The sequence below is a fragment of the Lampetra planeri genome, chromosome 36, assembly GCF_965212315.1.
Source record: "Lampetra planeri chromosome 36, kcLamPlan1.2.h2, whole genome shotgun sequence".
Taxonomy (NCBI): Eukaryota; Metazoa; Chordata; class Hyperoartia; order Petromyzontiformes; family Petromyzontidae; genus Lampetra; species Lampetra planeri.
Window position 1 is genome coordinate 10,225,208 of NC_136142.1, and position 12,502 is coordinate 10,237,709.

The window sequence follows — 12,502 nt, forward strand, 5'->3', positions numbered from 1 at the left end:
AGCAGAATTCCCTGGTCCCCAATGCCCTCAGCGAAGGGCCGACGAAGTTTTAGAGGCACCAACATTTGAGCTCCCGGCGGCACACGAACTGTTTTAACGACGAACGCTGGTACTGTTACGAACGCCGTCCGAGCCGCAGTAGGGGAAGGCAGGAACGCCATGCGTCGTCCCGACGGGAGCTCAATGCATCCCTGGTCTATTAAAATACGAATCGGCATTTTGCCCAAGAAGTCCGTCCCCAGCAGGCACGGAACCGCCAGCGAGGAGGAAACAAAAATCGGGCCCGACAATTTGATATCCCCGATACAAATTTGCGCTCGAATTTGTCCAATGATGCCAAGTGAGCCCCCGTTAGCAGCATAGAATGGGACGTTAACCGATCAGTAAAGGACGGCTCTGGACAAGTATGATATTGTAAATGAGTTCGGAAATGATGGTTGCCGATGCCCCCGTATCGACCAGGATGCGTACCTCCACCCCGTCAATGTGTCCCACCACGGCCGACGACCCCGACGACGCGGCCACAACGCGATGGGCCAACATGGACCACTGCCTGGGTTCGATTTGAGTCCCCATAGTGGTGCGTGTTGGCCCGTCGCAGCGCAATGTCGGCCCCCCGTTCGTTGCGGTGTGCGAGTGTGTGACGAGTGTGTGCTTGGGCCAAACATGAGGGGTGCCGCGACTCGCCGGATTATGTTGATGGAGCTTGGGAGGAGGAGGGCCGGCGTCCTGTCGAGGCGTCGTCCCGCGCTGCCGAGGAGAGCGGCACCCCGAGGCGACATGGCCCCGGACGCCGCAGTTGAAGCAACGCGGGAGCGCCGGCGGTGATGACGGACGGTCGAAGCGGCTCGACCCATCCCGGCCCGACCGTGCTCCCGTCCCCTGCTGCCGTCGACGGTCGACGGTGTAAACCTCCTCCGCCGGGAGGGTGGCTGCAGCCACCGCATGCCCGGCCGCTGCCCTGCTGGCTTTCCGACGCTGTGACAGCAGGTTGGCATGGAGGAGCCGCGCAGCCTGGAGGGAACTCATCTCCGTGTCCTCCTGTGCAACGACGGCGATGTCCAGGTCGTCTGCCAGCAGGAGGATTTTTTCTGTGACCATGGCGTCCACGCCATCGTCGTCCATTCGAGGGAAGGCCATCTTCGCCAGTGCCAGGAGACTCGTCCTGTACGCCAGGGGCGACTCCTTTGCACCCCGCTGGCGATCGTAAAACTGCTGCCTGCATTCCGCTGAAGGTCCGTAGACCCCGGCCAGCAACTGCAGCGCCATCTGTAGCGTGGAGCGCTTCTCCCTCGGCGCCGATGTAAGGGCAGCGAGTGCGTCGCTGTCGAGGAGCGCCGGCAGCGCGCAGAGAGCCTCAGCATCCGACCACCGTGCCATTTCTTGGTGGGCGAGGAAGCATCGCTGGAAGCCGCCCCAGTCGCCCTCCGTGCCAACAAACTCTTTGAGCGGAGGCAGCCGTTGGTGCAGCGCAGCGGTCGCCATGGAAGCTCGCAGGCTGCTGTCCCCGTAACTCGGCTGCGCTTCGGCGCGAACGGCAGATGGTATCGCCTGTCGCAGCCGTGATGACGCTCCCTCCGCTGGCGGTGACACGGCAGCCCCAGCGAGAGCGATGTTGGACCCGAGGTTCAGGCCGGCCACGCCCTCAGCAGCTGCTGCGGCGATGGCGGGAGATTCAAAGTTTGAATCCGTTGAGATGGCGGGAAGGCGCATCGGACGTCGGTTCTCCTCGCCCCGTGGTGGTCCACCAGCCCCCAGCTGCGTGATGTGTTCGAGTGTGGCAGCAGCGGCGTAAAGCAGCTCCGCCAGCCTCGCGTGAGCCAGCCTCAGCCCTTCTGATGGCGGCTCCTCTTCATCCTGATGCCCTGGTAAGAATGCGTCCGGCCCCGGCTGCACGATGTCTTGTTGAGCCATCTCGGGCTCGACAATTTCAGCGGTGTCCTCCACCTGCGGTACTCCGGCTCGAGCTGTCCGGCGCGTGTCCATGTTCGTAGTTGTTCTGACACCAGATGAAGTACCGTTGATGACTCTTGGACACCGTTGGTGAGGCACACATATTTATTCCGTACAAGTAGTCACAACTGTGGACATACAATACTAGAGGGGGTATCGGCCCCCTCACCCGGCTAGCTGGGAATACACTGCTAGCTATCTCTGACCTACCTCCTAGTCCTCCACTAATGGGCTAGGGGAGGCTGTCTGGCCCGACACTGGTAAGTCGGGCTACGGTACCCGGAGTCCCAGAGCACTAGCTCTGGTTCTCGGGACCACGCCGCTGGCTCGGTCCTGCGCGGCCCTGACAAGGGCGGCGTCCCAGGGGAGTCCAGGGCTCTAGCTAGACGATCTTCGGTCTTCACTGGTTTAGCTTTTACATTCTGCCCCGAGCCCTCTGACACATCCCCCTTTATACTCCACCCCCGCTGAGGGGTGGGGCCCCGGGCTGCCTGGTGCGGACGTCGTTGAGAGCACCCCCCCCGTGCACTCACGTAGCCCCGCCCACTGTGTTTGTTTCCCATAAGCTGCCATGCATAACGGCTCTCTCTCTAACACCCCTACACTAGTGTAGTGACATAGAATCCGTCACAAAGCAGCATTGTGCTGGCTGCTGGCAGGGACGGGGATCTACAGCTTGCAGAGCCCTGACTGACAGCAGGGCACGTGATAGACCAGAGAGGGGTGTAGGGGAAAGGTTAGAGAAGGGACAAGTCGAGAACCCGCGAGTAGGTTTCAGAAGGGGGGTGTGGCCTTGGGGGCGGAGCCAGGCCATGCTGACAGTATAAGAGGGGCGCCGGGAGGGGACCTCGGGGCTGTCGTTTGGAGTGGGATCCCGTCGTTGCTGTTGAAGATCGTCGCCATCGTCGCTGTCGTCTCGTCGCCTTCGTCACTGTCGTCTTCACCTGATATTGCGCTGCTAGACGGTAGTTGGCTGTCTCAGTTCAGTGCTGTCAGTGTCAGACAGCTAGCATTGTAAATAGGCTAGCAACTTATGTAGAGTTGTGTATAAATGAGAGGGAGAAGAGTGTGTACCAGCGTAGCATGTATATTGTGCAAAGTGTGCTCGATTTAATGAAATAACTGTCTCCAAGAACTTGCGTCTCCAAGTCAGTCACTACACTAGTACGGCAACACCAGTTGTGTTGGAGAGTAAACCCACTACAACATTTACAATTGGAGTGTCGTGACGGTAATTAAAACAACAACCAAATAGAGGGATAGAACTGATGTTGTCACTTGTGAGCCAATCAGGTGCCAAGGCCATAGCAGGAGTAGGGGGGGTTAATATATGCAGAAAAACTAAAATGGTTGCGCAGTACCAGTTGGGTTATTCATAGGGTAACGCTCCATTGGCCAGCACGGCCACCACGTCCCCATGGCAGCCGTCTGTCCCGTGTGTGCCGCCTGTGCGTCACGATGGAGGGTTGGTTTGGTTCGACTCACCGCACAGTGGCCTGGTGGCTGAGAATCTGCCTGGGAGTAGACTTCGTGTCGTTGAGAGGCCAAAACGTCTCGTACGAGAAGATCTTCTCTCGCGTCGCACCAGCATCCAGCACCTGTGCCGTGGTGAGAGGGCAGGGGGGATTAGGGATATGGAGAGGGTTTAAACTATAAGCTATACTATTTATATTTTACCAGGTAAGGCCCACTGAGCTATACAGCTCTTTTCCAGAAGCGACCTGGCTACCACAAATTAAAAGTTCAACGACGTGTGCTCATCACGTGGACATTTACAGCTGTCAAGCACTCTTAACGCATGTTTTAAAATGTGGATGGGAAAACCGGAGGACCCGGATAAAAATTCACGCAACCACGGGGGGGAAGAGAGAGAGACACGCAGACTCCAATTATACAGCAGGCGTCAGGGTAGGGGTCGAACCCACGACCTCCTGTACACCAGACGAGGTGGTTAACATCTCATCTGGGGTTAGGGGTATGGGGAGAGTTAGGAGCAGCAATCGAGCTACGATTATATATCATTGTTTATGGTTCGGGTTAACGTTCAGTATTTAGAGTCAAGTTTGGGTTATCGTTAACAAGAGGCTTCAAACCTTTACGGGATTGGGTTAGATTCGGGTGCAGGGTTGGGGGTGAGAGGTTAGTGGGTAAGAAGAGGTGAGCAGGTGAATGGGTGAGGAGAGCTGAATGGGTGAGGAGAGCTGAAGTGGTGAGGAGAGGTGAGCGGGTGAGGAGAGGTGAGCGGGTGAGGAGAGGTGAGCAGGTGAATGGGTGAGGAGAGGTGAGAAGAGGTGAGAAGAGGTGAGGAGAGGTGAAGAGAAGTGAAGAGAGGTGAGGTCAGGATAGGTGAGCGGGTGAGGAGAAGTCAGGAGAGTTGAGCGGGTGAGGAGAGGTGAGCAGGTGAGCGGGTGAGGAGAGGTGAGGAGAGGTCACCTTGTACCACGTGACCTGGCGCAGCGCCCCCTCAGTGCGAATGTTGCACCGCAGGCTGACGTCATCGCCCGCTGTCGCCGTGGTGACGCGGTGCTCCACCGAGACGGTCAGGTGGGCTGCGTCATCACCAACATCACCACCATCATCAATACCATCATCAATACCATCATAAACATCATCAATCCCATCATCACCAATACTATTATCACCAACATCATCATCATAAACATCATCAATACCAAGACCTTCACCGGGCCATGTGGCCCAGCGGTAGAGCCAGTGGCTCACAATCCCCGAGGTTGTGAGTTTAAATTCTGGGTGGGGGTTAACTCAGCCCATAATCCCTCCGTGGTCGATACAAATAGATACCACTTTGTAGAGAAGCCAGCTGTGGTTGTTCTGTGGAGAGAGTTTCTCCCGCCATAAGAATGTGGAATTTGCAGCGAGTGGCTCAGAGCTGTAGACGGGAGATGAGCACCGATATTTATTTATTGCCTAGGCCAGTATTTCATAACCTTGACTGCAGCCTTGCACCCCTTTGGTTCTCAATCGATAAAAATGTATAATGTTAATAATAAATACATAGGGTTTGATGAAACAAAGTACTTTAGCTGTACTTACGTGCCCGTGCTTAATGTGTTTTCGATGATTGACCTTCTTTAAAACAAATCTGGCCACGTCTCGCACCCCCAGAAAGCGCATCTCGCACCCCCAGGGGGTGCACGCACCCCAGGATAAGCACCACTGCCCTAGGCGGACCCCCCTAATGCAGGCTGTCCCAAGCCCACCATCACACTCCGTCTGTGCGCGTCCACCAATTTCCTCCCCATTCACGTTACCTCGCTCCACGCCGCACGCGCCCGATGACAGTTAAACACGTCCCACGTGACGCGCCCAGCAAATTAACGCCATCCGAGTCACGTGGTGCTGGCCACTCCACCCCACCCCCTCGTGTACCGTGCCGGCCTTCATAGGTGCTACTCGCCAACAGCACTTACCCCAACTAGTCTGTTAAAGGCGGTGTGTACCCCCCGTGTGCTACGCGTGGTGCGTATTCCGTGGCACACATGCACCGCGAACGCACCAGAGCTGGGCCCATTTCTCGCCCGGCTCTAAGCGACTCGCTCGTCACTTACTATGACACCTTCACTCATAATATAATAACAACTATGAAATTATTACATCATTACACTATTCATTACAATATTAGGAACGACCATATTAATCATGATATTAACGATTAGTTATTATATTATACTATTAATTACTATGTTATAAATGTTTATATTATTATTTGTTATTAATATTATGTTGAATCTTGAGTTAAAGCTTTCGTGACTGCAGTAATTCATCCTCTTTGGGTCTTTCGGTAAAGTCACGTAGATAGAAAAATAATAATAAAAATCCCGACGTTTCGATCGCAATACGAGAAATCGTCTTCAGGTGAAAAAAACAGTTATTACCTTGTTAAATGTCTTTACATTAACAGGCTAAATGTCTCACTAACATAGCTACTGCTCCATTTTCCTCGACGGCGCTCATTGTTTAATCGGCTGAATGTCTCTTATTAACACAGCCGCTGCTGCGGGAGCCGTCTGACATTGCCATGCTAATCTCTAATCTCGAGCAATGCAATGGCTTCTTCAGCACCATAGTCGTGGGGTTACATTAACAGATTGACATGCTAATCTGTACCAATACAATGGCCGAGGTATATCTGGCTCTGCGATCTTACACTTACTTGCAAACTCCATCTCTAGCCCCGCCCACTTACCCTTGGGTTGTACCCATCTCAAACCTATATAACCTCTGGCTGCAGTAGCTCTCTCGCGATATCTCTTCCTGCCTCAGCAGTCCGTCTGCTGTATTTTTTCACCTAAAGACGAAAGACCCAAAGAGTATAATATTATGTTAGTATATGATTAATTATATTACTATACATTTTATTAAAATCATATATTATTAATATGATAAATTATGAATATAATTAGATTATTAATTATTACATTATTATTGATTATTATGACACTATAATCGCTGCCGCTGCCTCCTTGTCAACGCGTACGATTCGTCTCCGTGCAAGAGCAGGCAATCGCGGCGCTCGCACACATCGCGGGAATGACTGAAGGCGTCCATAATAAAGTGATTGAAGGCGTCATAATAATTAATCATATAATAACTAACTAGTGATATATAATAATGAATAACAATACAATTAATGGTATAATAATTGAAGGTGTCGTAATAGAATGATTAATAATGTGATATTATAACAAAACAATTAGCAATATAGTAATTAATAATATAAATATTTTAACACGTAGGCTTTCGCGACCAATATCATCCATAATAGAGGTTTTTTGGGTTAGATCGCGTAAATATGTAGTGGAGTAACGCGCGCGGGGATTTGCAAGCAGTGTGCATGCACGCGTGAGCCGCGGACAGTAGTCACGTCAGGGCAAACAGGTGCGGTGAGAGAGTAATCCAGAGAGAGACGACACATTAAGATGCATAGCAGTGATTGGCTGGCTGCAAATGCAGACACGGTGTAGGCGCCTCGGAGTCTGCAGATTGAGGCGATAGCAGCGGAAGCCACGTGCGAGAGGCGACGGGAGGACGCCAGCTTAATTAGGGCGTTTAATTAGGAGCAGGATAAATACGGCAACATGTGAGGCAGGGGTGGGTTGGAGTGAAGAGTGAACACAAGAGAAGTTCGGGGCCCCGCTCTCCACACCAGCGGTGATGGTTGAACCCCCACTGGAAGCAAGGGCGAGGTTGAGAAGCGAGCGTAGAAAGGCTAGCAGTAGAGAGGCTAGCGGAATCCTAAGTGTGAGTACGCGAAGGCTAGCAGTGGAGAAGCTCGCAGAGTGTATAGCGAGAGGCTAGCAGAATATATAGCGAGAGGCTAGCAGTGGAGAAGCTAGCAGAGTACATAGTGATAGGCTAGCAGTGGAGAAGCTAGCAGAGTGTATAGTGAGAGGCTAGCAGAGTGTAAAGTAATAGGCTAGCAGTGGAGAGGCTAGCAGAGTGTACGGTGGGAAGTTACCAGTGTAGTGATAGGCTAGCAGAGTGAGAGAGAGAGAGAGCGGAGCGAGCAGAGCGAGGCAGAGCGGGCTAGCAGAGTGAGAAAGAGAGCAGGCTAGCAGTGGAGAGGCTAGGAGAGCGAGAGAGCAGGCTTGCAGTGAAGAGGCTAGGAGAGTGAGCGGAGTGAGCAAAGCGAGCGGAGTAAAGCAGGCGAGCATCGCAAGCAGGAGAGTTACGTGGTGTTGAACGCGAGGAGTTCTGGTCGAATAAAAGTGACACAGGAGGAAAAATAAGTATAACCCGTAAAAACAAAATTTTTCACTATAAATCCTTTATATGCGTGGCAGCGAACTTAATATAAAGGATTTAAAAATATATTCGCCTGTGGAGGACGCGGGGATCGATCCCGCGACCTTTGGCATGGGAAGCGAGGGCGCGACCAACTGCGCTACTCCGCCACGGCCTGTGGAGGGGTTATGCTCTGGGCTCTTACACTGTTACGTTCAGCCAAAGCCATGAATGAGTTATATTTGAATATATGTAAAATCATTTTTTTTTGCCTAAAAAGTGTACAATTTTGGGAATTTTTTTCACGAACATTAATTGTCTCGCACAACGAGTCTGTGTGGAAAATGTCAGCTCGATTGGATCACGGGAAGTGGGTTAAAAAACGACCGAAAGATTTGCACGGTCGTAAGCAAGCAAGCAAGCACGCAAGCAAGCAAGCAAACTTAATATAAAGGATTTAAAAAGGGGTCCGCGTGAAACACAACGTGGCCAATTCGTCACTAGTACAGCACACCGGTGTGTTGGAGAGCCAAGCCACAACATTTACAATCTTGAGTACGACGTTTCACCAGTAATTACAACTAGCTTCATCAGGCGAAAGCCAGATTTGTGGAGAGGTATGTTTTGTTCCTTATATAGAGGCATAGATGTGGTGACCACGCTTCTGCGCTCTTGCGCCACGTGGACGGGGGGTTACTGAGGCAACGTACATTATGCATTATGTGAGCCCTAAGAAAGTGTCAGATGGTGACAGTCTGAGAAGTGAAATTGAACATGTTAAAGAAGCGCTGCAAATGAACGGTTACAATGGTGCACAAATAAACAGGGCATTGAATGCCAAAACCAAATCAAATAATACGAGCATTGAAACTGCTCAAGTAATTAAAACGTTCAAAATATGGTACATTGCGGGAGTAACTGATAAACTAGCCAGATGTTTGGAAAAACAAAACATCCGAGTCAGATTTGGCACAATACATAAAATACAGAAATTAATATCTGGTACAAATTATGTATTACCGAAGCTATCAACAGAAGGTGTGTACAGGATTAACTGCACGTGTGGTAAATGTTATGTTGGGCAAACAGGACGAATGATCAGCGCGAGACTAAAAGAATATCAGAGAAACATTCAATTATCTCAAAAACAACTGTCAGCAGTAGCAGAACACGCGTGCCAACAAGGACACTCAATTGATTTTGATAATGTTGAAGTTCTGTGCAAAACTAGCTACTACTGGACAAGACTAATTGGATAATCTATCTAAATTGAAAGAAATAAAAATAACTTTCACCGTTCGGATAGCTACCGCCTTAGTGCTGCGTGGAAGCGAATCATCAAATAATACATTATTCAAATGCATGCCTACAAAGGACAGCGTACTTCAATAGGGATTACAGTTGGTAGGGCTATTTTAATAAACAATAGTCAGGAAGGACAAGTTCAAAGGCTGGCATAATGCACATGCATAATGTACGTTGCCTCAGTAATCCCCCCCCCCCCCCACGTGACGCAAGAGCGTAGAAGCGTGGCCACTACATCTACGCCTCTATATTAGGAACAAAACTTCACAAATCTGGCTGTCGCCTGATGAAGCCAGTTGTAATTACTGGCGAAACGTCGTACTCAAATTGTAAATGTTGTGGCTTGACTCTCCAACACACCGGTGTGCTGTACCAGTGACGAATTGGCCACGTTCTGTTTACATGACAACCCTTACTAGTTGGCTGTGTCGGGTGGTGGCAGGATTTAACGACACATTTATATATGTATGCGATCTAACTAAAAACAAAACTCTCATGGATAATAAGTATTATAATTAATAGTTGAAGGTGTACTAATAAAGTGATCAATACTAATTAATACTTTCGTAAAAACATTAATTAGCAATATAATAATTACTAATATAATTAATATTATAATAATTAATACTTGAAGGTGTCATAATAAAGTGATTCATAATAATAATCAATACTATAAAAAAACATTCATTAGTAATATAACAATATAGATTTGAAGTTTTCGTGACTGCAGGGATCCATACTCTTTGGTTCTTTCACTAAAGTCACGTAGGTAGAAAATAAAATAAATTAAATCACGACGTTTCGGGCGCAACACAAGCAAGCATCGTCAGGTGGAAAACAAAGAAGACAATAAAACGTCGTAATTTAATTTTTTTTATACCTACGTGACTTTACCGACAGAACCAAAGAGTAGTAACATAACAATAAAAACTATCATTAGTATTGTCATAGTTAATAATTGAAGGTGTCATAATATATAATTCGTCTTATAATAATTTACAATTTAACGTGTCATAATAAACGACGGGAGGCGCGCGTAGAGCCGTGCGACGGCACCGAGCGACGCGAGAGAGAGACGGAGAGAGTGGTGGGGATTGTAAATAAACGGAGAGATTTTATACAGAATCTCGACAGCGAGAAAACCAAGATGAATATATACGGCGGGAGTGTGGTCATTTCTTTTCACTGGAGCAGCAGCAGAAGGATGGTCCAGATGTCACACTTGAAGAAGCGACCACTGTACACAGACCGATACAACGGTGGCGAAACCTCCACCGGACCGCGAAGCAGCAGCGTCAATTCTCATCGTCATCATAACCGAGTGTACTGGGCGCTGTCGTTCTTGTGACGCATTAACTGGTGCTGCTGATTATACAGCCGCTCTCCGTGTGCTGGTTATCACAGCGGGATGCGATTTTAGTGTGTTGTCGCCGCTGCGTGTGCGCGTGTGTGCCGATCACGTTCGAGTAAAAAAAATAACTTCCAGTATAAAATGTTCTTGTTCAATTGTGGCAAAAATTGGGAGCGTGACGCACGACACCACGGGCTACCGGGCCGCTGCTCCCTTCCTACGACGCTCCACGGGATTCTTCCCAACGTCCGCTGCGGAGCGGACGGCGCAGACTCCATAGCGGACTGCGGTGTTAACCAGGGTGGCCCGCCAGGATTGAACCACGATGCCTCGGCAACAAGATCGGCAAAAACGTGCCGCGGCTGGGCCACGCTAGCGCACCACCCAGTAATCGTGGAATCCTGGCCCAGCGTTGGCCGAACGTCGGTGTCAACGTCGGTGCCATTGTCGGTGTCAACTTCCATCCACATGCCAACGTTGGTACCAACGATTCCAGACATGGGCAGATTTTTTTTTTAGAAGGTAAATAATCCAAAACACAAATTAAGCACGGGCTAAGGAAGCACAACAACCACCTTGTTTCACCAAACCCTCTGTATTTATGAACATCATTTTTTTTACGATTGAGAATCAAAGGGGTGGAAGGCTGCAGTAAAGGTTAATGACAACTGCTCTACACGAACAACAACAACACTGACGATGATAATCCCCTTAACAACAGCAGCAGCAGCTGTAACCTCCACCCGAGTTTCCACATCTCAATGAAATCCTCCACTTCCCCAGCCCCTCCTCCCACCACTCACCTACACCCCCCCCACTCCCTCTATATTTCCCCCCAACCCCCCATCCGCACCCCCCCCCTCCTACAAATGGAATTCTGTCGAAAAACACAAAGTTAATCGATGCAGTAATTAATCTTGCGATCAATTCCAAGAAAACGAATTAGGGGCCTTCAAGTGAGAGCGCGGGGAAAGGAAAGCCAGGGGGGGGGGGGTAGGCACTAGTGGTGAACCCGAGGCGGTCAGAGTGGGGGGCTCAGGCGTAATGCTGATCTCCTTGTTGTGGTTGTACGCACGATGGGATAGGGAGGGGAGGGTGGGAGATGTCGGGAGAGAGGGGAGAGAGAGGGGAGGAAGGGTAGGAGGGAAAGGGAGGAGAGGGAGGGGGAGGAAGGGGAGGGGGAGGAAGGGGAGGGAGATGTCGGGAGAGAGGGGAGAGAGAGGGGAGGGAGGGGAGGGAGGGGATCGAGGGAGGGAGGGGATCGAGGGAGGGAGGGGATCGAGGGAGGGAGGGGATCGAGGGAGGGAGGGGATCGAGGGAGGGAGGGGAGGGAATGGAAGGAGGGGATCGAGGGAAGGAGGGAGGGAGAACTGGCGCTGGCGGCTTGAGGAGCCCTTTCATCCAGCAGTGGATCAATCGTGGTCGTTGTCGACGACGATGGTGAGCAACTGTTATAGGGATTTGGTCGTAAGCGACACATGGGACAGCCAGGTCGACTTGGGACGCCGTGGCTTGGGCTCTCTTGCAGAGACAGAGAGAGAGGAGGGATGTTTGTGTCTACGAAGAAAGTAGCACACATTGATTTTGTTTCACAATGGGAAAGTACGTGAAATTTTTCATTTAAAAAAAAGGGGGGGGAGCACATAAAGCAAAGCAATGGAAAAAAACGAAATGATGAACGAAGCAAAGTAGCGACTAAACCGAGCATCTTCTTGTTTCCTCTGATCGTAAAAAAACGAGGGAGGGAGGACTCAAGAGACGCGAGGAGGAACCGCAGACGAGAGGAAAGTCAGCAGCAGCAGCTGCCACGCGGTCAGCCGGCCCCGCACCAACGATTGCCCGAGCTCTAGGGTACCCTACATATACTTATTTATTTAGATGTTATCGGCCAATTAGCGAGAGTGTTTTACATGTGGCAGGAAACCGTGGCGGCCGTTGCTCACACGCGTGCGAACACACACTCACACACTCGCATTATCGCAAGGGCTCGGCAAAAGCTGCGGCTCCAGAGCCGCATGCGGCTCCGAAGCAGTCCTACGGCTCTTCGTAGGGCTGCTTCGTGACCGTTTTTCACATCGAAATTGTGGCTCTTGAAATACTGAGTGAATTAAAAAATTTCATTACCGAATTCGAAAAACGGAAATGAGC

The 12,502-nt window shown here is 50.4% G+C and overlaps 1 protein-coding gene across 1 annotated transcript in view; it reads right to left on the reverse strand.

Moving 5' to 3' along the window:
• Positions 1-12,502, reverse strand: part of IGSF21 (immunoglobin superfamily member 21) — a 107,920-nt gene that overhangs the window by 69,030 nt on the left and 26,388 nt on the right. Inside the window, exons 2-3 of the mRNA XM_078611274.1 lie at positions 4,387-4,502; positions 3,439-3,551 (exon numbers count right to left, since the gene is read on the reverse strand). Of these exons, the coding sequence (XP_078467400.1) occupies positions 3,439-3,551; positions 4,387-4,502 (229 nt within the window). The remainder of the gene's footprint in view (positions 1-3,438; positions 3,552-4,386; positions 4,503-12,502) is intronic.